The sequence below is a fragment of the Delphinapterus leucas genome, chromosome 9, assembly GCF_059928025.1.
Source record: "Delphinapterus leucas isolate spDelLeu-1000000601 "Yukka" chromosome 9, BTC_Dleu_Yukka2, whole genome shotgun sequence".
NCBI lineage: Eukaryota > Metazoa > Chordata > Mammalia > Artiodactyla > Monodontidae > Delphinapterus > Delphinapterus leucas.
In genome coordinates, this window is record NC_143137.1 from 15900540 (window position 1) to 15923573 (window position 23034).

At 38.9% G+C, this 23034-nt stretch overlaps 1 protein-coding gene across 2 annotated transcripts in view; it reads left to right on the forward strand.

Annotated features, from left to right (window-relative positions):
• Positions 1-23034, forward strand: part of DGKI (diacylglycerol kinase iota) — a 452138-nt gene that overhangs the window by 334430 nt on the left and 94674 nt on the right. For both annotated transcript variants that reach the window (XM_030759800.2, XM_022580220.3), the window contains one exon: positions 22068-22147. In XM_030759800.2, the coding sequence (XP_030615660.2) occupies positions 22068-22147 (80 nt within the window). The remainder of the gene's footprint in view (positions 1-22067; positions 22148-23034) is intronic.

The following is a 23034-nucleotide window of genomic DNA, read 5'->3' on the forward strand; positions in this document are numbered from 1 at the left end:
CAAAGCACGGAGCTGATCTCCCTGTGCTATGCGGTTGCTTCCCACTAGCTGTTTTACATTTGGTAGTGTATATATGTCCCTGCTACAGAAATGTGTTTTAAAAAAGAATTTGGGGTCGTAGTTCTTGTTCTTGTTTGTGTTCCCTGGGAAACCCACTCTGAGACTTTTGAGCTTTATGTGTTAGGAGGTTTACTGGAGATTCTCCAGGAGGGAACGGTGGATGTGGAGAGCGAGGAGTAGCAGTGGGCAGAGGGACAAACTGAGCTGTGATGCGACTGCAGCAGAGCACTCCCACAGGGACATTTGGATCTGGGATCGCCATTTAGAATTGTCCCAACTGAGGCAAGGGTTATTGGAGATCGTTCAGGCTGTCCCTTGGGAGGAAGCGAACCGTGAGTGAGGTTGCGTCCTTCTTAGAGAGGGGCTCAGCTGTGAGCTGTCAACAGAGCCAGCACTTTCAGCGGCTGAGGGAATGAGGGCCTCCATCCCATCGTGGATCTGCGGGGGGCACATCTGTTCTGAAAGCACCGTCTTGTCTGCGTAACTCGGCACCTGATTTTTGAACTAAAAGGCCAGGATGTAACCACCCACACACCCAAATCTTTGAGTCCATTCATTCCCTTCTTCATGTAGCAACTATTTATTGAACACTTATTATGTACCAAGCACTGTTCTAGGTACTAGGAATTAGGCTCATGTATCACTAACCTCCAAGTTTCTCTCTTTACGTCTTTTGGCCTGACCTCCCTGCTATTCCAAATTCAGGGAATTGGAATGTAAGCTAATTACTTTCTTTAGGTGCCTCAGAATGAGCTAAGGAAAATGGAAACCTAAAAGGTTAATGCTGACCTTTTCTTAAAGGTTCTGTTTGCCCTGAACTACTATCAAGCCAAATATTCTCCTTTTGGAATTTGAGTAATTAAAATTGGAAATCTAAATGCAAGGTAATATAAATTTCAGGCTATTTCTAGCCAAACATTGTAGTCAGAGATAACACCAGATTTTGATCCTCAACAAGATGGATACTTATTCTATGTGTTGATCCAACTTTTTGGTAAAGATACTGAACTGAACAGAACGAAGGACAGAAATATGTGCTGGTCTGAAAATAACCTCTTTGCAGAATGATTTAGAACTACAATTTTATTTTGCTAGTTATGTGAATAAAAGCGTCAGGCCTTTCATAGTTCATACTGGTGGAAAGCACTCTTTCTTAATACTTACTGGGCTTCCCGAATCACTGATCCACTGCCCCTCTTCTGGAGTCACTGATAAGCAGAATTAAAGCATTCCCTTGGTTATCGGATGCTAGAATTGTGTTTTCTTTAGACTGCCCTAGTTCACATCTCTACACGGCAGTTGTCTGTATATAATTTGTTTACTCTTTTTGCTTTCACGAAGAGACTTGAGCCCGTATAACAGATTTTAGGACATCTTCTGTTCTGATTCTTCACATGTATCCAATCAGCTCAAATTCAGAGCTGCATGACTGAATGTTTCTCCAATACCCGTCGGTGACCTTGCCCATTACCGTCGTGTGCAGTTGACAGTAAGATGTTAAAACTGTGAAAGAGACTTGAACCAGTGTCTCTAAACATCTTTTTTTTTTTTTTTTTTTTTTTTTGCGGTACGCGGGCCTCTCACTGTCGTGGCCTCTCCCATTGCGGAGCACAGGCTCCGGACGCACGGGCTCAGCGGCCATGGCTCACGGGCCCAGCCACTCCGCGGCATGTGGGATCTTCCCAGACCGGGGCACGAACCCGCGTCCCCTGCATCGGCAGGCGGACTCTCAACCACTGTGCCACCAGAGAAGCCCTCTAAACAACATTTTGAGTATAGTATTTAACTAAATTTTGGGTCTGGTTATGAATCTTTTTGCTTTTGGACACAGTATTTCACCTTGACTTTCACATGTATTTGGCTGGCCAACCCATGTAGCCAAGATTTCCATGTCACTGTTAAGTGCTTGTTATCTCCCTTCCAAATACTAGAGCACTGGCAGTAACTTGTCAGTGGTGGCTCTTCCCTGTATCTCGGAATTTTGCGAGTATTACCTTCCTAATGAATGTACCTGGACAAAAATTATATTGTTTTCTAATGCCCATTGTCAGGTGCCTTCTAGAACCTTACGGTTAATTGCTTCTATAACATTTAACACTGGGAGTGCACTCCAAGGAATTTTATAAATCATTTTGTTGTTCTAGAATTCCATTGTATGTGACATTAGGAATCCTCATTGTAATGGAGTTCCCTTCATCAAAAATAGAACTTTTCATCATTGTTAGGAAACCTTCAGATTAACTTGGAAGGTGATGACATTTTCTAGAACTGTTTGACCTGGACCTTTGGTTTCTGTTATTTACTAGAAAATAGTATTGGACCTTTTGCTTTTACTTTCTTCTTTTATTACTGGTAGTGCATGAACCAAATGTATCCAAAGTAGGAAGAAAGAAGACTCATGCAACGTTAAGCATATGAGCTGTGATCGGGTTGCACTCTCCCTCTGACTCCTTTCATCTTTGCTCAGAACACAGCTTCGACGTGTTTTTTCTGGCTTTCTCTTCCTCGTTTGTGCTTCTCCATTCATCGTGTGCTACATGCTGATGATTGGAAAGATAAGAAGATAAGGATCGATTACTCTTAGTTCCTGAGATGATGTGGTCTGGGCCTCGGGGGGGGGGGGTGTCTAGGGAGTTACAGTCTCCCCCTTCCCCACCCCCACCCCACCCCCACCCCACCCCCCGCTTCCTCTACCTGCTCTTCATTCTCCAGGCTTGAGAATATTCTCTCCCCAATTCTGCCTGTAACAATATTCTAACTCTGAAATCCCGTTCAGATATTTTAGGTGTTATCAATTGCCTTTGAGGCATTTGTAAGTGCTTCTTATCAACCATCTTTCCAAGGGCCACTTTTATATCATTTCCATCACCTATCCCTTCCCACCCCCACTCTCTCCTGCCTTTTTCGTTTTCCTTCCCCCTCTCCAGCTCAGCAGGCCACCCCGTCTACTGTGGTGTCAGGCAAGTGTGTGAGAAGGTTGTAACTGCCGGGGCCACTCTGAACAGCTGTGAATCACCCTGGTTTCTCTTCCCTCTCACCATCCAATTCATTAGGGAGCTGATTCGTAACATCTCCCACATGTGTCTCTCCCTTATCTTTACTGTCTTCCTCTATTCCAGACTCCAGCATTGCTCATCTCATTTACTTCTATAGCTTCCCAACTCACCTTCCTGCCACTCACCTTGTCTTCCACTAATTTGCCTTCCACATCTCTGCCAATGATTTTTCTAACATGTTGTCAAAGAAGAGTCACATGGACAAGTTAAACAGGCAAGCAAGACTTTATTCAAGACTACTGCAGTAGGGGTCAAGACGGTGGCAATGGGGAAGAGAAAGTGAACTCTGCTGTGACAAAAGGCGGGAGACTTTTTAATCACTGGGGTGAGCAAATGGAAAAATGCTAGAGGACTTTAGCCATTTGATTAGGCTATCTGTGTTTGCAAATTGTCACTTATTAGCTACCTATAGAGACTAGGAACTGGAGCAGTATCTTCCGTGAACGATTACATGTCAAAGGGATGGGTTCTGGGTCTTTGGGAAAGATGTCCAGGGTTGTAGAACTGGCAGAAGGCTGGGAGAAGATTTACCTCTCAAAGGGGCAGAGAAAGAATTTATAATTCAGAGTCTTCTAAAGTAAGTACTCTACGAAAAGGGAGGTCAGGGGCCTATAGTCAGGGAGAAACCTGTCTAAAGTTTAGTCAAGTTAGGGGCAACATTAAGCCCCCCGAGCACAATGTAAATCTTGAAACCATTTTCTGATGCAAACCTTTTAGCATCTGCCAATCTTTTTGAGAATAAAGCCCCAACTCCTTAGCATAAAAAAAACCCCACAAGCCTCTGGCCTTGCCCTCACCCCCTTTTACTCTTCACCTACCTATCTTTCTCAATCCTGAACATTTGCTTCTTTTCATGCTCTTGGTTTCTTAGAGTCTAAAGATGATCTAAGGCTTAGAGAATTCCCTTTGTCTAGAAAAACTCTTGTGTCTCTTGTCAAATGTCATTGTTTTCTTCACTTGGGAAATAATTCCTTATGAAAGCGGATCCTGCTCTGGGGAATGTGTAGCTCTCCTGAGTCCTAAACACACTTGGTTTGTGACTATCAGCCTTCCTCGTACAATGTGTATAATCAGTAGGATGTTTTTATGTCACTCCCCTTTTCACGCTCCCCTGTGACACCTTGAGGGCAGGTACTGTGTCTTCCTTAGTATTATATGCCCAACTCCTGGCACTGGTGTTGTCCCTGGCTCGAGAAAATCCTTAAAATTTGTTTGCTGTGTAATTAAGTGAATGACTTGCTGACCTGAAAAGTATTTTGGCACAATCCCTTGTATATACAACGCACATTTGCCAAATTAAATGAAAATACGTACCACAAGTTGTTATTCAAGATTATTACTAAGTATGTAAGAGGATTAGAAAGAAACATGACTTGTATGTCCCTTGGGTTGCCATCAGAATAAATAGCAGAATTTAATGTGTAGTTTGAAACCCATATTTGTAGAGAGCCTGCTAGTTTCTGGAAAGCACATCTTCAAAATATTATCCTCAAGTCAAATGCAATGAAAACTACATAGTTACTTTTATCTTATGGGTGACATTTTAAATTAACCATGGAGAGGACTCGGTTCAGCTCAAGTCATGAAGTTCAGACTCTAGGATCATTTTTAATCACAGGCACCAGGGGTGGTGAAACCTTTGACAGATCCAGGCATGGCATGGTGAGATAGAAAGTTCTTAGGGTGTTATGTTTCCTTTCGAATGCTAATATGCCCATTAATTTTTCCTCTCGGTTCCAGGTGAACAGTGGGCAGGTAATAATGACAGGTTGTCACACGATAAACCTGTGGTACACAGGGGGAAAATTGGATTGAAATATTGCCAACTCATTCTGTTTAATTATCGTCAGCCATCAAGTTAGAATTTTAGTGCCCTGATAACCCTGACACATTTGGAACTAACGAGGTAAACTGGAAAGACTCCACTTGTCCCCTGCCATCCTCCCTTAGGGCTTTCCTTCCTTCCTCTGGTCCACGACCTCTGCTCCTTGCTGTTTCCCCTCCAGCCCCTTATTCCATCATCCTGTTGACTTTCTGAATAGTGGTTACACTATGGCTAAGAAAGCAAGTTTATTTTTCTGTATGTCAATATTCTCTGTTATCAGCAAAATATCTGTCTAAGGGAAACTCGGAACAGTTTCTTTTTTCCTTTTCTCCTGCTTTTTTTTTTTTTTTTACTAATAGACATTATTTTTTAGAGAAGTTTTAGATTTACAGAAAAATTAAGTGAAAGTACAGAGTTCCATATATCCCCCTGTTATCCCCCCAGCCTCCAGCACACAGTTTCTCCTATTGTTGACATCTTGCGTTAGTGTGATACATTGTTACAACTGATGCAGCAACATTAATATATTCTTATTAAGTAAAATCCATACTTTACGTTAGGATTCATTCTTGTGTTCTACAGTTTTATGGGTTTTCACAGAGGTATTACATGTATCCACCATGACAGTATCATACAGAATAGCTTCACTTCCCTAAGTACCCCCTGTGCTTCACCCATTCATCAGTCCCTCCCCCCAAACCCCTGGCAACCACTGATCTGTTTACTATCTCCATAGTTTTGCCTTTTCCAGAATTCCATATAGTTGGAATCATGCAACATGTGGCCTTTTGAAACTGGCTTATTTCTTCACAATATACATTTAAGTTTCCTCCATTTCGTGGATTGAAAACTCATTTCTCTTTGTTGCTGAATAATAGTTTACAGTGCGATAACCAGTTTGTTTATCCTTTCACCTATTAAAGGACATCTTGGTTGCTTTGAAGTTTCGGCAATTATAAATAAAGATGCTATGAACATTCATGGGCAAATTTTTGTGGGGACATAATTTTCAACTCATTTCAGTAAATACCAAGTAGTGCAGTTGCTGGATCACATGGTAAGGGTTTGTATAGTTCTGTAAGGAACTGCTAAGCTCTCTTCCAAAGGGGCTCTACCATTTTGCATTCCCACCAGCAATAAATGAGAGTTCCTGTTGCTCCATGTTCTCACCAGCGTTTGGCATTGTCTGTTTTTTTCAATTTTAGCTATCCTAGTAGATATGTGATAGTATCACATTGTTGTTTTAATTTGTAATTCCCTAATGACATTGAGCACATTTTTCATACAGTTATTTGCCATCTATACATCTTCTTAGGTAAGATGTCAGTTCAGATCTTCCGCCCACTTTTTTAATTGACTCTCTTATTGTTGAGTTTTAAGAGTTCTTTGCATATTTCGAATACCGGTCTTTTATCAGGTATGTGTTTTGCCAAGATTTTTTTCCCAGTCTGTTTTTTCTTTTCATTTTCTTAACAGTGTCTTTCACAGAGCAGAAGTTTTCATTTTAATTGAGTCCAGCTCATCAACTTTTTATTTCATGGATCATGCTTTTGATGTTGTACCTAAAATGTCATTGCCAAACCCAAGCTTACCTGGCTTTTCTCCTGTGTTGTTTTCTAGGGAACAGTTTCTTTTTCAGACTATTTGTTTCTTAAGACCGCATATAAATTGATAGAAGGATAGCGAATATTTGACAAACTGTCTTGATTATGTCAGTAAACCTAAAATTAATGCTTAAGGGAAAGTCAGGTTTTTAAAAATGTGTCTCTGAAGAGTGTTAACATAAAATACATTCATTCTAAGATTATCTGTATTTTTGATGGTTTCCCTAACTGTTCAAAATGCATTTCTATTTTATGAATTTTTAACCCTGTTGTTACATTTATTGTTCTTTTCAGAAAGTGACAACCTTTTTATTTAGCCTTAACAGAAACTTTGCAATTCTAAAATTTTTATGTATATATTTAGAGCTTAATATCCAACCTTTGTAAATCCTTGCATTTTCTGAGGAGTTTTTCCCTAGGGTTTCACACCTTCTTTTAATGATCCTATTGAAGATGGTTTTGTTTGTGATTTGAATAGGTAAATAGCCCCATTTAGCCGCAATTCTGTTTGAACAGGAATTGCACTATAATCGCTCATGTGTCAGATACTTAAATCCTTTCTTTCTTTTTCAATGCTGAGCTTTCAGCCCTTTCTTTCCACAGTGATACCTTGTTGAATGCATCACAGTATCTTGCAGGGAATGAATTAGCTGCTGTGAGTTTTCTCCCTTTTCATAAATCCCATTAACAGTTTCATGTGGATTTCATAGCAAAGGTGGCTCTTTCTTGCTTTGGCTCTGAGGGTCTTTGCTTGGGTCATAAAGCAGCCAGCTGTGATTCCTTGCAGGTTTGGTTGGTTCTTTTATTTACATGCTTTGGTTTAGGCTCTGGCCTTTAGAAGCTTTGGTAGAACACATTATCTGCTATAAAAGTCACCACACTTGGTCTGCTGAAAGTGGCTTGAGGCTTTATGAATGGCCCGTACATGTTGATATAGAATTAGGGAAAATCCATGAATTTGATAAGGCTTATAGGAGTGAATATAGGGTGGATTTGCAGATACTGTGTTCTACAGGCACTGACTTCTTTAATCTTCACGATAACCCGGACAGGTAGGTACCGTGATTACCTATCTTTGCATGGAGACCTCACATACTATATTGCAGAAGAATCAAGGGCAATGTAAGCTCATTGAGTAATCAAAATGATCAAAAACGTCTGCCACTGGGATCTTCCTGAATAGAGTCATCTACCAAGAATAAACGTTAAAATGAATGGTATGCAAATACCTATACTAGCAAAAAACTACCAGATTAATGATATCGAATGTTTTGAATATCTTGCGCATCTGACATAATGAACTTTTTCCACCTCAAGTGAGAACGTGGGTTTTACATTTAGTTTATGTTAACTGTCAATCAGCTCTTCAGCTCAATATGGGAAATTCTAAAGCAGTGATTTTAATAGCAAAACAAGTCATGTGATTGTCTATAACAATTCTGATTAAAGTTAGATGCACTCTTGCTATCTCTACTACCCCCATAATTAAATTAAAGTCAGATGTACTCTTGCTATCTCTACTACCCCCATAATGATGAGTATCCTGCTCACCATTTTATAGTCGCATGTAGTTCTTTATGAAGTAAGAAATAGTTTAATTCTGTGACTCAAATCACAGACAGGGTTAGAGCTTGTCAACTGTTCGGATAACCTTGATCCACGGTCTGTAAGGCCCTTGGAAGCTGGCCTACTGGAAAGGGAAGGGAAGGGAATGGTGGGTCTTTAAAAGTGACCCCACCCCTGCCAAGTGTGTTTATGAAAATGTGTGTGGCTTGACTCATGGTTTCTGAGTCCCAGGGGCATGCTCCTTTGTCCCGGCCTGGAATTGCTTACCTTGGCTTTGCTTCCCGAGGATCACAGCCTTTCCCCAATTCTTGTATAGCTCTGGATATGCGACTTGTAACTCCCCGCTCACTCCTTGGTCAGCCTGTCAGCAGTTTCTAGCTTCACCTCTCTGAGCTCAGTGTTGAAAGGAGAGACTCCACCCTCTGTGTGGCCCAAGTTTGACGAGATGGAGGAATAGCGCAGGAGATGGGTTCTCCAGTAAGAGAATCCTGGGATGAAATCTGGGTGCACCATTTCATAGCTGTGACATTTCAGGGCATATTACGTAATCTTCCTGAGACTGAGTTCCTTCATTTTAGAAATAGGAATAATCATATCCACCTCTTAGGATTGTGGCAAAGGTTAACAAACACGGTAAAACTAGTTATCACAAAATCATTCTTATCATTTTCCTCTTCACCCAGATTTATTCCACCCAGGCCTAAACCCTTGTAACACAACTCAGGATTGTATATCTTTAAATATAACATGGCTTAGATTATGCTACCAGAATATACATGTGCAAAATGTCTGTTCGGGCATAGCTGGCTTTTCTAGAGGCGGAGGGTAGGATTCACTAACAGAAGACAATGAATGGCTTCAGCCACCCCCCTCTTCCTCTCATCGCCGCTTCTCTGAACCATCAGGCTCAGGGCAGCTATGCCAGGATGAGGGCTACTCACTCAGTCCAGCAGCAAATAGTTTTGCATCTGGGAACTCACAAAGTTTGCAGTTTTGTTAAGCTGAGACTCCCATGCACTGGAATTCACTGGCCTCAACACAGTTCACTCACACTCCTATGGTTGTACCAGAATAAAATTGCTTCAGAGACCTTGGGGAGGGGGGAGGGGGGAAGGGTGTTCATCTCAGAGTTGGTCCACAGGATCTTTTGTCTTTCTTCAATCAAGTAACTGATTGTCTTGAAGAAACTATTTGGTTGTCTTTTGCATCATACCTCTGACTCTTTGGAAAACGTTTTTCAGGTTTTCTTAAAACTCTAGGCATTTTCTCTTTAATAGCCTTTAAGAACTTTGGTTTTCAATGTTTTGGGCAAGTCAGTTCCATATATAGGATAGCTAAGCCTGGTCTATTTCCTGACTCTGCTTATCATTTGTGGTGAGATATATATTTGAGAAACCATGATTTATATATATATATTTTTTAGTGCATATATCCTTCAGAAGTTTCTTATAGATGAAAGAGTACACTTGTGGATTGGTTGCTAGAAGATTTCAGAGTTTTTGAAGACGAATGGTGTTAATTTATGCACTATTTGGCATAAATTTGCATAATGACTTCAAGTAGTCCTAACTTCAACTGTAGAAAACGAAATTAATTAGTATGACCCGTGGCATTTTATTTCAGACATAAAATCCAGAGCATGCAATGTGAAATATATAATGGATTTCTCAACCAATTACTTTTTTAAAATAGATCTTTATTGGAGTATAATTGCTTCACAATACTGTGTTAGTTTCTGTTGTACACCAAGGCAAATCAGCCATATGCATACACATATCCCCATATCCCCTCCCTCTTGAGCCTCCCTCCCATCCTCCCTATTCCCACCCCTCTAGGTCATCACAGAGCACCGAGCTGATCTCCCGTGCTATGATGCTGCTTCCCACTAGCTAACTGTTTTACATTTGGTAGTGTATATATGTCGATGCTACTCTCACTTCGCCCCAGCTTCCCCCCTCCACCCCATGTCCTCAAGTCCATACTCTATGTCTACATCTTTATTCCTGCCCTGCAACTAGGTTTGTCAGTACCTTTTTTTTTTTTTTTTTTAGATCCCATATATATGTGTTAGCATACGGTATTTATTTTTCTCTTTCTGACTTACTTCACTCTGTATGACAGACTCTAGGTCCATCCACCTCACTACAAATAACTCAATTTTGTTTCTTTTTATGGCGAGTAATATTCCATTGTGTATATGTGCCACATCTTCTTTATCCATTCATCTGTCGATGGACATTTAGGTTGGTTCCATGTCCTGGCTACTGTAAATAGAGCTGCAATGAACATTGTGGTACATGTCTCTTTTTGAATTATGGTTTTCTCAGGGTATATGCCCAGTAGTGGGATTGATGGGACATATGGTAGTTCTATTTTTAGTTTTTTAAGGAACCTCCATACTGTTTTCCATAGTGGTTGTAACATTTTACATTCCCACCAACAGTGCAAGAGGATTCCCTTTTCACCACACCCTTTCCAGCATTTATTGTTTCTAGACTTTTTGATAATGGCCATTCTGACCAGCGTGAGGTGATACCTCATTGTAGTTTTTATTTGCATTTCTCTAATAATTAGTGATGCTGAGCATCTTTTCATGTGCCTCTTGGCCATCTGTATGTCTTCCTTGGTGAAATGTCTATTTAGGTCTTCTGCCCATTTTTAAAGTGGATTATTTGTTTTTTTGATATTGAGCTCCATGAGATGTTTGTATATTTTGGAGATTAATCCTTTGTCTGTTGTTTCATTTGTGAATGTTTTCTCCCATTCTTAGAGTTGTCTTTATCTTGTTTATGGTTTCCTTTGCTGTACAAAAGCTTTTAAATTTAATTAAGTCCTATTTGTTTATTTTTGTTTTTATTTCTGTTACTCTAGGAGGTGGGTCAAAAAAGATCTTGCTGTGGTTTATGTCAAAGAGTGTTTTTCCTCTGTTTTCCCCTAAGAGTTTTATAGTGTCTGGTCTTACATTTAGGTCTTTAATCCATTTGGAGTTTATTTTTGTGTATGGTGTTAGGTAGTGTTATAATTTCATTCTTTTACATGTAGCTGTCCAGTTTTCCCAGCACCGCTTATTGAAGAAGCTGTCTTTTCACCATTGTATGTTCTTGCCTGCCTTGTCATAAATTAGGTCACCATATGTGCGTGGGTTTTTCTCTGGGCATTCTATGCTGTACCATTGATCTATATTTGTTTTTGTGCCAGTACCATACTGTCTTGATTACTGTAGCTTTCTGGTACAGTTTGAGGTCTGGGAGCCTGATTCCTCCACCTCCATTTTTCTTTCTCAAGATTATTTTGGCTATTCAGGGTCTTTTGTGTTTCCATACAAATTGTGAAATTTTTTGTCCTAATTCTGTGAAGAATGCCATTGGTAGTTTGATAGGGAATGCATTGAATCTGTAGATTGCCTTGGGTAGTATAGTCATTTTCACAATTTTGATTCTTCCAATCCAGGAACATGGCATATTTCTCCATCTGTTTATGTCATCTTTGATTTCTTTCATCAGTGTTTTATAGTTTTCTGAATACAAGTATTTAGCCTCCTTAGGCAGGTTTACTCCTAGGTATTTTATTCTTTTTGTTGCAATGGTAAATGGGAGTGTTTCCTTAATTTCTCTTTCTGATTTTTCGTTGTTGGTGTATAGGAATGCCAGAGATTTCTGTGCGTTAATTTTGTAACCTGCAACCTTCCCAAATTCATTGATTAGTTCTAGTAGTTTTCTGGTGGCATCTTTAGGATTTTCTATGTATAGTTTCATGTCATCAGCAAACAGTGACAGTTTTACTTCTTCTTTTCCCATTTGTATTCTTTTATTTCTTTTTCTTCTCTTATTGCTGTGGCTAGGACTTCCAAAACTATGTTGAATAAGACAGGTGAGAGTAGACATCCTTGTCTTGTTCCTGATCTTAGTGGAAATGCTTTCAGTTTTTCACCATTGAGCATGATGCTTGCTGTGGTTTTGTCATATATGGCCTTTATTATGTTGAGGTAGGTTCCCTCTATGCCCATTTTCTGGAGTTTTTATCATAAATGGGTGCTGAATTTTGTCATAAGATTTTTCTGCATCTATTGAGATGATCGTATGGTTTTTATCCTTCAGTTTGTTAATATGGTGTATCACATTGATTGATTTGCATATATTGAAGAATCCTTGCATCCCTGGGGCAAATCCCACTTGATCATGGTGTATGATCCTTTTAATGTGTTGTTGGATTCTGTTTGCTACTACTTTGTTCAGGATTTTTGTATCTATGTTCATCAGTGATACTGGTCTATAATTTTATTTTTTTGTGATATCGTTTTCTGGTTTTGGTAACAGGGTGATGGTGGCTTTGTAGAATGGATTTTTGGGAGTGTTTCTCCCTCTGCAATGTTTTGGAAGCTTTTGAGAAGGATCTGTGTTAGCTCTTCTCTAAATGTTTGATAGAATTCGCCTGTGAAGCCATCTGGTCCTGGACTTTTGTTTGTTGGAAGATTTTTAACTACAGTTTCAATTTCATTACTTGTGATAGGTCTGTTTATATTTTCTAATTCTTCCTGGTTCAGTCTTGAAAAATTGTACCTTTCCAAGAATTTGTCCATTTCTTTGTGGTTGTCCATTTTATTGGCATATAGTTGTTTGTAGTAGTCTCTTATAATCCTTTTTATTTCTGTGGTGTCAGTTGTGATTTCTCCTTTCTCCTTTTTCATTTCTAATTTTATTGATTTGTGTCCTCTCCCTTTTTTTCTTGATGAGTCTGGCTAAGGGTTTTTCAATTTTGTTTATCTTCTCAAAGAAACAGCTTTTAGTTTTATTGGTCTTTGCTATTGTTTTCTTTGTTTCTATTTCATTTATTTCTGCTCTGATCTTTATGATTTCTTTCCTTCTACTGACATTGGGTTTTCTTTGTTCTTCTTTCTGTAGTTCTTTTAAGTGTAGGGTTAGATTGTTTATTTGAGATTTTTCTTGTTTCTTGAGGTGAAATTGAATTGCTATAGACTTCCCTCTTAGAACTGCTTTTGCTGCATCCCATAGGTTTTGGGTCATCATGTCTTCGTTGCCTTTGTTTCTATGTAGTTTTTTTTTTCTTCTTTGATTTCTTCAGTGATCTCTTGGTTACTTAGTAGCGCACTGTGTAGCCTCCTTGTATTCGTGTTTTTTACAGTTTTTTCCCCTGTAATTGATTTCCAATCTCATAGCATTGTAGTCAGAAAAGATGCTTGATATGATTTCAGTTTTCTTAACTTTTCTGAGGCTTGATTTGTGACCAAGGATGTGATCTATCCTAGAGAATGTTCCATGGGCCCTTGAGAATGAAGTGTATTCTGCCACTTTTGGGTGGAATATTCTATAAATATCAATTAAATCTGTCTGGTCTGTTGTGTCATTTAAAGCTTGTGTTTCCTTATTTATTTTCTGTTTGGATGATCTGTCCATTGGTGTAAGTGGGGTGTTAAAGTCCCCTACTATTATTGTGTTACTGTCAGTTTCTCCTTTCATGGTTGTTAGCATTTGCCTTATGTATTCAGGTGCTCCTACGTTGGGTGCATAGACATTTATAATTGTTACATCTTCTCCTTGGATTGATCCTTTGATCATTATGTAGTGCCCCTCCTTATCTCTTTTAATAGTTTTTAATTTAAAGTCTATTTTATCTGATACGAATATTGCTACTCCAGCTTTCATTTGAATTCCATTTGCATGGAATATCTTTTTCCATCCCTTCACTTTCAGTCTGTATGTGTCCCTAGGTCTGAAGTGAGTCCCTTTTAGACAACATATATATGTATGTTCCTGTTACCATTTTCTTAATTGTTTTGGGTTTGTTTTTGTGGGTCTCTTTTTCTTCTCTTGTGTTTCCTGCCTAGAGAAGTTTCTTTAGCATTTGTTGTAAAGCTGGTTTGGTGGTGCTGAATTTCCTAGCTTTTGCTTGTCTGAAAAGCTTTTGATTTCTCCATTGAATCTGAATGAGATCCTTCCTGGGTAGAGTAATCTTGGTTGTAGGTTTTTCTCTTTCATCACTTTAAGTATATTCTGCCACTCCCTTCTGGCCTGCAGAGTTTCTGCTGAAAAATCAGCTGATAACCTGATGGGGATTCCTTTGTATGTTATTTTTTGTTTTCCCTTGCTGCTTTTAATATTTTTTCTTTGAATTTAACTTTTGTTAGTTTGATTAATATATGTCTTTGTGTGTTTTTCCTAGGGTTTATCCTGTATGGGACTCTCTGTGCTTCCTGGACTTGGGTGACTATTTCCTTTCCCATGTTAAGGAAGTTTTTGACTATAATCTCTTCAAATATTTTCTCAGACCCTTTCTTTTTCTCTTCTTCTTCTGGGACCCCTATAATTCGAGTGTTTTTGCATTTAGTGTTATCCCAGAGGTCTCTGAGACTGTCCTCAATTCTTTTCATTCTTTTTTCTTTATTCTGCTCCTCGGCAGTTATTTCCACCATTTTGTCTTCCAGCTTACTTATTTGTTCTTCTGCTTCAGTTATTGTGTTATTGATTTCTTCTAGTGTATTTTTCATTTCAGTTATTGTGTTGTTCATCTCTGTTTGTTTGTTCTTTAGTTCTTCTAGATCTTTGTTAAACATTTCTTGTATTTTCTCAATCCGTGTCTCCATTCTGTTACCGAGATTCTGGATCATCTTTACTATCATTACTCTGAATTCTTTTTCAGGTTGATTGCCTACTTCCTCCTCACTTATTTGGTCTTATAGCTTTTTACTTTGCTCCTTCATCTGTGACATATTTTTTTGCAGTCTCTCTCTTTTTTTATGAGTGGGATTGTGTTCCTCTCTTACTGGTTGTTTGGCCTGAGGCTTCCAACACTGGAGTTTGTAGGCTGTTGGGTAGAGCTGGGTCTTGGTGCTGAGATGAGGAACTCTGTGAGACCTCACTCTGATGAATATTCCCTGGGGTCTGAGGTTCTCTGTTAGTCCAGTGGTTCGGACTCGGAGCTCCCACCACAGGAACTTCGGCCCAACCCCCAGCTCGTGAACCAAAATTCCACAAGCTGCATGGGGTGGTGGTTCACTTGGGGGTTCCTCCCGTCTCCTCGGGCGTCAGGATCCCCCACCAGTGGCCAGCAAGCACCCTAGTTGTGAGGAGACACTAACTTGGCGTCTTCCCACACCACCCTCATCTCAACCAATCAATTTAATTGCATTCTGTATTATGAGGCATTTAAACAAACAGAAATAGGGAAAGGAGGTTAATGGATGCCAGGGTGAAATCTGAGATGGGAACCAGGGCAGGGCTCATGTTTTGGCTGGGAAGAAGTACTTGGTAGTATAATCCTCAGGGCTGAGGATTGCCAGTCAACTCCACAATTTCTTTTGTATTTCTTTACCTAAATTTGTCAAAGCTTTTCATTTTCTTAGTCTGCTAGGGCTGCTGTAATAAAATGCCATAGCCTGGTGACTTAAACCATAGAGATCTATTTTCTCTCAGTTCCAGAGGCTGGAAAGTCCATGATCAAGGTGCCGGCTGATTTGGTTTCTGGTGAGAGCTCTCTTCCTGGCTTGTAGATTGCTGCGTTCATGCTGTGTCCTCAAAGGGGGAGAGAGAGTGAGCTTGAGAGTGCTCCATGGTGTCTCTTCTTATAAAAACACTAATCCCATCATGAGGGTCCCACCCTCATGACCCCATCTAACCATAATTACCTCCCGAAGAAGGCCCATCTCCAGATACCATCACATTGGGGATTAGGGCTTCAACATATGAATTTGGGAGACACCCAAACGTTTAGTCTATGACAATCATGTTAGCCCAAATTTCAAACATGTTGAAACTCAAGTGCTTTTTAGAGGGTTAACCCTTTAATTAATTATTAGTCATTTATACCAAAGTACCAAGAAGGATCTGAGAGTTTGTTTTGATAGGAGGGTCAGAGAATTGATTAAGAAAGCTAGGATAAGAAAGGTAGGCTATAGAATAAGGGAAATAAATTTGTCCTCAGTCAACCGAGGAATACTACTGCTAGGGATTAGGAAGCACATTGAATCCAACTAGGTAGGGGCAAAGAGAAAAGTGGTTTTGTTTGCTGGATCTATGTGCTACTCATGGAAAGGTTGAAACATGGATGGTTTTGAAATATATTGAATCTGGTACTAAGGACATTCAACTTTTTGGTTCCACAGAGAACAAAACTCTAATGCTCACTAACCACATATGGTTATTTAAACTATAAATTAATCAAATAAGATAAAAACTCAGTTCCTCAGTCACGCCAGCCACATTTCAAGTACTCGATATGACCTGTGGCTAGTGGCTCCTGCATTGGACATGCAGAAAGGTCTGTTGGACATTGCTGCTCTAGAGACTTCTGAGGCCCAGATAAGGCAGAGAGATCATCCTGCTGCTTGTTATATAAACACACACGCAAACAAGTACACATGCCATGACAAGCCATAGGGTTATGACTGCTCAATATGCCGTGTCCATTGCTTGAGATGGATCGCAGCAGTAGGTGTCATTTGGGGGCTTTTGATGGCTTCTCTACTGTTTTCCCTCATTTTCCTATTTGATGCTAAGTTTGTCTAATTCACAGAGAACATCAGAGAATATGCAGTGAACTTTAGCACCACTATCATTAAAATCAGTTGCCACAGATAGGTTGTATTTCTTCTTTTCAATTCTGAAATACTATACATATATATACACACATACATGTATATATACACACACACATACTTACACATAAACACACACATGTTCTGTTCATGAATGTTGTTCATACATATATATACACACACCTATACCCCTATATATATATACACACATACATATATGCACATATGTATGTATATAAAATGATTAGTAGTAAAATGGGCATTCATGTACCTCCCACCCAGATTAAGAAACACAACAAGTATCTCCCCTTATCCCTCTCCTACCAAGATAATCCCAGTATACAGACTTTTGTACTTGCCATTCTCTTCATAGGTATATATTTGTCACCAATATATGCATCCCTAATTCAGATAGAGTGGCTTTGAAACACCAAGTAGCAGTCCTAAACCTCCCTCTGCAAGGAAGCGATGATGCTTTCACTTTTAGTTGAAGGCTTTCGAGAGAGCTGAAAAGAGTCTCTGGATTACTCTCTGGCTTTGGCTTCCCTGAGAGTGCCTATGAGCCCATTCTATGAGAATTTAGTGGGCAAGGTCATGACTGCATTCTGGAAAGCATTTGGCAGGGTGTTAAGGTGGGTTCTAGCTATCAAGTGGAACTATGGTTGGAGGGGATGGACTTCTTTGAATTTTTCTGCCTCACCATGACCTAACTCTTTCTCTCAATAACAGGTTAAGGCAGAGCACATCTGGGGATGATTGTAAGAAACTGGTTCAGACTCACTTAGACATTCTATCCTTTGGTTGAAAAATAACTCTCCAATGTTGATGAGACTCAATGTTGACAGCTCTCTACATCTCTGCCTATTGAGTCAGAGTGCCCCAATATATCTGTCACCCTAGACTCTTCTAGCCCAATCCCCTTAGAGGGTTTTTTTTTTTAAATCTTTTCTTTGTTGGATTCCCCATTTGTTATATCCCCTGCATTCCTCATTCTTGTTGCAAACTCAACTTTTGTTGGTGCATGTTCTGCAGTAACTTTTTAGTAGAGGGTGTGTCCTTTATTCAACCCTTGGACTAATTTGATAGTTTGGATTATTTGTAAAAGTCTTATAATTCTGAACACATTGTTTCATTGGTTCTCTGACTGTACAGTTGCCTTTGAGAAGTTTAAAACAGTCTAATCCCTGATCCTTTCTTTGCCATCTAGATTTTCCTGTTTGGAAATTTGTAGACTCTTCTCTTTGTTCCCAATATTCTTAAACTAATAAAATGTCTTCCTATTGTTCTTTTGTTATTGTACTTGTTGGGCCATTTCAAGTAGGAAACTGATGTTCTTCAGTTCTAAGAAATAGTCTTGATTTTTTGTTTGTTTCTGATAATTACTCCACTCTATTTTTCTCTGGTTTTTAGAACTCCTGTTATTGGAGTGTTGGACCACTGGACCAGTCCTATTGTTCTTACCTTTTCCCTCCTATTTTCTGCCTCTTTTTATTTTTGCTCTTCTTTTGTGGAGATTTCCTCAACTTCATCTTCTAACCTTTCTATTAAACTCTGTTATATCAAATTTCAAGAACTTGTTTGTTCTCTGAATGATGCTCCTTTTCCTTTTTCTTCTTCATGTTCTTCATCTTTTAATACAATCTTGTTTATATTTCATGGATGGAATGTTTTCTCTTAACTCTGGGGATTCCCCAGAGAAGAGTCTTCAGATCTCTTTCTAAGAAGGTAGGGTTCTGGCTGCCAGCTTTTGGAGAGTCTAGTGAGAGAAGAAAGTTGGGGATCTCTGCATTCTGTAGATGATCAGTTAATCCCCATTTTCTGTGAAGTAACTCCACCTACCAAGAGTGGGTGGTGGAATCTAGTGATTTAATATCCAGTGCTTCTTATTTTAGCTGCAACTGATGTTGCCAGTTTGCACATCTTCCGAGGGTTTTGAAGTGTAAATTAGTTCTTATCCATCCCCACCCATAGTCTAGGATTAGACTCTATAGGGGCTCTGAGTCAGTTACCAATTTTCCATATGCTTTATTCATTACCATTTTCTCCTCACTGTTTCTCCTCTTTTTTTTGTTGGTTTATGTCTTTTTAAAATTCATGTGCTGTAATTTAGTAGCATTTCTGGTGCAGGAGAAGTAAGTGTGTGTTAAATCTGCCTTCTTAATCTAGAAACCAGCTTGTTCTTGATTGCTTAGTTAGAACTTGTAAACTCCGTTTGACCCCTGCAATGAAAGTTCCATTATGTACTATAGGTTGAGTATCGACTGATCAAATAAAATCTCTAAGGCTAAAATCAGATGAATCATCAAGATCAGGAATAGTAATGCTAATGCTTGGGTGATAAGTAGTCTCCCTGCTCCCAATTAAGATGAAGGAAACTTCAGTCAGGTTTGGCAGTTGGTTGTCAGCAGTGTAAAAGGAAGGTGGTAATTTTCCACAAGTTTCTGGTTTCTCTTCACCACGTAAAGTCTCAAATGGAGGTGTCAGATTACAATATTTTTGTACTACAGTTATCTTTACCCTCGAAGAAAGAGTAGATGTTAGCTTTAAGTAAACAGGATATAACTTATGGAACTACTACCAGCTAATCCTTGTAGTATGATAAATTGAAAGATAGATGATTGGATGTACCATTTTCTAGCTCAAGATGCTCAAAAGTTAGTAAAGGGAGTGAGGGAAAGATAGCATTGACGATCTGGTTATTCATTTTTAAATATAGTACTGTATTTAATCTTCACAAAATCCTAGACGATGCCTATTCTAACTACTATAGCCTTCAATCCAAGGATCAAAGGAATTGAGGAAGTTGCAAGACCAAACAGCAAGCATGAGTCATTTGTAAGACCAAAGCAGCACTGGGATTTGAATCCAAGAGAGAATGACTGTAAATTCTTTCTGTACCTTCATAGGATAAATTGGACAACAGTCGTCAGTAATCGTGCTATGAAACTGTGGTATAGGATGCCTTTTTTTTTTTTTTTTTTAACCCCAACTGAATAGCTAATATCAATCAAATACACCGTTTCTCTTCATCAGCTTCTTGAGGAATAAGCAAAGTTGCTGACTTCATACCCTTAGTAGAAATGAATGACACATCTTTGAAAACTTTCTCCTAGACATTCATTATTTTAGGTCTGGAATATCCAATCTCTAATTGTAGTTTAAAATACCTGCTACCAAGTATATTGGATTTGTGGCCAGACTAACTTCAAGCATTGATAGTCAGAGGGGTTGACCAAATTCCTGCATTTCTATATAATGTGTCTCCTCATTTAAGTAGATAGGTAAGTATTAATGAAAATTTATTTCTCTACATTTGCACATTTGAAATTAAGAGAAAGATCCTAACATGGATTCTCATGATAATTATAGCTGTATTCTATTTCCACAACCTTTGATTTACTTTCTAGGCTAAAATTCTAGGTTTTCCTCATCATTCCTCAAGTATTAGAAATCCTTATTCTTCTCTTACTTAAGTAGGTCACCTTGTTTGGACCTATTTAATAGTCTAGCTGAGGATGATCACTTTAGTCACTACTATTAGGGATCTCTTTATTGAATTTCCCTTTCATTCCTTTCAAAGATGCATGATTACCATACTGAAGACTTCTTGGATATTTCTGTATATATTCAAAAAAGGAGAAAAATTATTTTTCCAGATTATTATTCCCCCAAACATGTGATACTTACATGGTTCCTCACCCTTTTGCTTGCTGTTCTCTTGCTTAGCTTCTGGAAGAATAGGCAAAGGCAAGTGCCAACCCAATGCACACTCTCTACTCCTGCTCCAAACCCCCCTTCTTTGTCTATCCTGGAAAGTAGACTTAGCTCTTAAAGACACACTTTCTCTTTCTCACTTGAACAGGCCCTAAGCCTGTCTTCTTCCTCCCCCTTCCCCACCTTTTTTTTTTAAAAAAAAACAAACTTTTATTGAATACCTACCAGACATTGGGGTTGTAAAAGGAAATAAGTCTTATTCCGGTGAGAGAGACCATACTGATTCATAGGCTTATGTAGTTCTGCAAGATGATGGATGCCTTCCAGCTTATGTTTGAAGCACTTTGGGAACCTAAAGGTATGAGGTAGTGGTATTGATCTCCCTAGTGGAACCAGTCTAGGAGGTAATGTTGAGAAGCAAACTCTGTATCTTTTTCTCTAGACAACTATTGCTTCTCTAAGAGACCATATCCTTCAGAGAGCCTCAAATCTACCCTCCAGGCAAGACTTAGTTCCTCTCTCCTATAGCTTTCAAGTGACTAAGTTCATACATTTACCATAGCCTATGTTCCATTTATTATTTTTTATATGTGTGTCTTTTCTACAACTTGGTGAGTTCCTCAGGATTTTCCCATGCATTTAAATCTATTTTATTCTCTGTGTAATTCATTTTTAAAGCCCTAGCACTTTGCATTTTCAGACCTATTTATTGATGATGAAGCTTTAAAAATTCAATGAGTGAAAGATTTTAAAAAATCTTTAGTGGACACAACTGTCCTGTCATCTCCTTGTTAATCTCTAGTTGGTTGCTTCAAGATTTTGAAATATTTTTTAAATCATAGGTTTAATAGTATAACTGAATTTTTAAAATCAGAAATGTACCATACATTTTTTGTTTGAAGTTTTGGGAAGGAGACTGTTTTCAGTTTTTCAGGAATCTTGTGGTTATATCTGAAGCAGGAGTTTCTATCCACTAAAGCCATTGTATGACATTTACCACCACCTAAAAAAGGTATTTAAGGCATGTAACAGCTTCTCCTCATTGTTTTCTGAAGCCCTGCTGCTACCACATTTACACTGACCGTCTTTAAAATCAGTTGGATTTTTAAGCTATGAACCTTCTAGAAGCTTTTTTTTTTTTTTTAATGTTTCTTGCCTATTTCATTCTGGCATTGGCCACCAGGTAACAACAGTGCCTTGAATAGCTTGAGTCTCTTAAATAGGGAACTGGAGTCTCTTAAATAGGGAACTGTTGCAAAGTGACATAAAGATTAAGCCCCATGCATTTAAGAGGGAAAGGGGTAAGTGTCCAGCATCATGATTTTTTAATTCCTCTCTGGTACTTTGGCTCTTGCAAATACAGGCATAAATTAGCAGCTGGCTGTGAACAGCTTCTGGCCCTGTCAGTCTACCGTTTCCATGACATTGTACCTCTTATCAGGGCCACTAAGACAAAATGAAATGAAGCCTGGCCACGTGGCAAGGGGCAACATGGATCATGCAGGGAAAGAATATGAAAACTGCATAAGTAAAGAGACTGAGCTCGTAGAAGAGGTGCCGGGAGATAGTGAAATATCCAAAAAACCAATTATATTTATGAGAGGTCTTTTTTAAACATAAAAAATGCATTTATACCAAAATAGAAAAATCAAATATGTTATTTTAGATTTTTCTCTTTCCTTCACCCTTAGCCATCCCTCTGGGTATTCTAGTTGTGCGTGGAGACTGTGATTTGGAGACTTGCCGTATGTACATAGATCGCCTGCAGGAGGTGAGTTTCTTTAGCCAATAATTTATTCTGCTCAGTTTTCCATTTTTGTCAGTAATTACCAGCCACCTATATTTACTTCTAAGATGATGCACTTGGGGAGGAAGTGGAAATATGGTGGCCTTGTCTTTCTCGTCTCTTAAGCATACACCGCATCTTCTCCCTCCCCATCCCCACTGCTGTTTTTCCTCCTCGGGTGGTTGGAGTGGGAAAGGTTGATTAGGTTAAGTACAGCACCACGTTGCTCCAGTGTGATCCATAGCTATAGCCTGGGACTCCTTGTCTTGCCAGACAGCTCACCTGTGTTTTTTGAACTATACAGAATTTCAAAGGGCACTGATAAATAATAAAGGAAAACAGATTTGGCGTTACTTAATGTTTTGCATCTAGTACAGACTTCTGTCAGAGACAGCTAGATTTGTTTTTAAATGTAACTTCTACAGGAAAGAAGAACCTATATTTCAAAAGAATTTGTGTCAGAACACAAAGGAATAATCTATTATTTTTTTTCTCAATCTGGTCTTACCATAGAGAAAGAGAAAGGAGGAGGTCTCATATGTGACATTCCCATGAACTTGAACTGCACCAGCAAAGCCAGGAGAACCCAGATCCATCACTGCAGTGGTCATGGGTTGTTTTTGCAAAATTTCAAGGGAGAGTATTCAGTGTCTTGTTCTACAAATGGCAAAAACCATAAACAGCCACTTCTTTGTCTCTGTTTCTTGGTGAAAGATGCACATTAGAATCACTTTTCTGGGATGTGGTCTAGACATTTATATTTTTAAAGCTGTTGTGTGATTTTGATAAATACCCCAAGATGAGCAACTCTCTTCCAGACAACACATTATACATAAGTAAATATCACAAATAAAGAAGATATATAGTGTTTA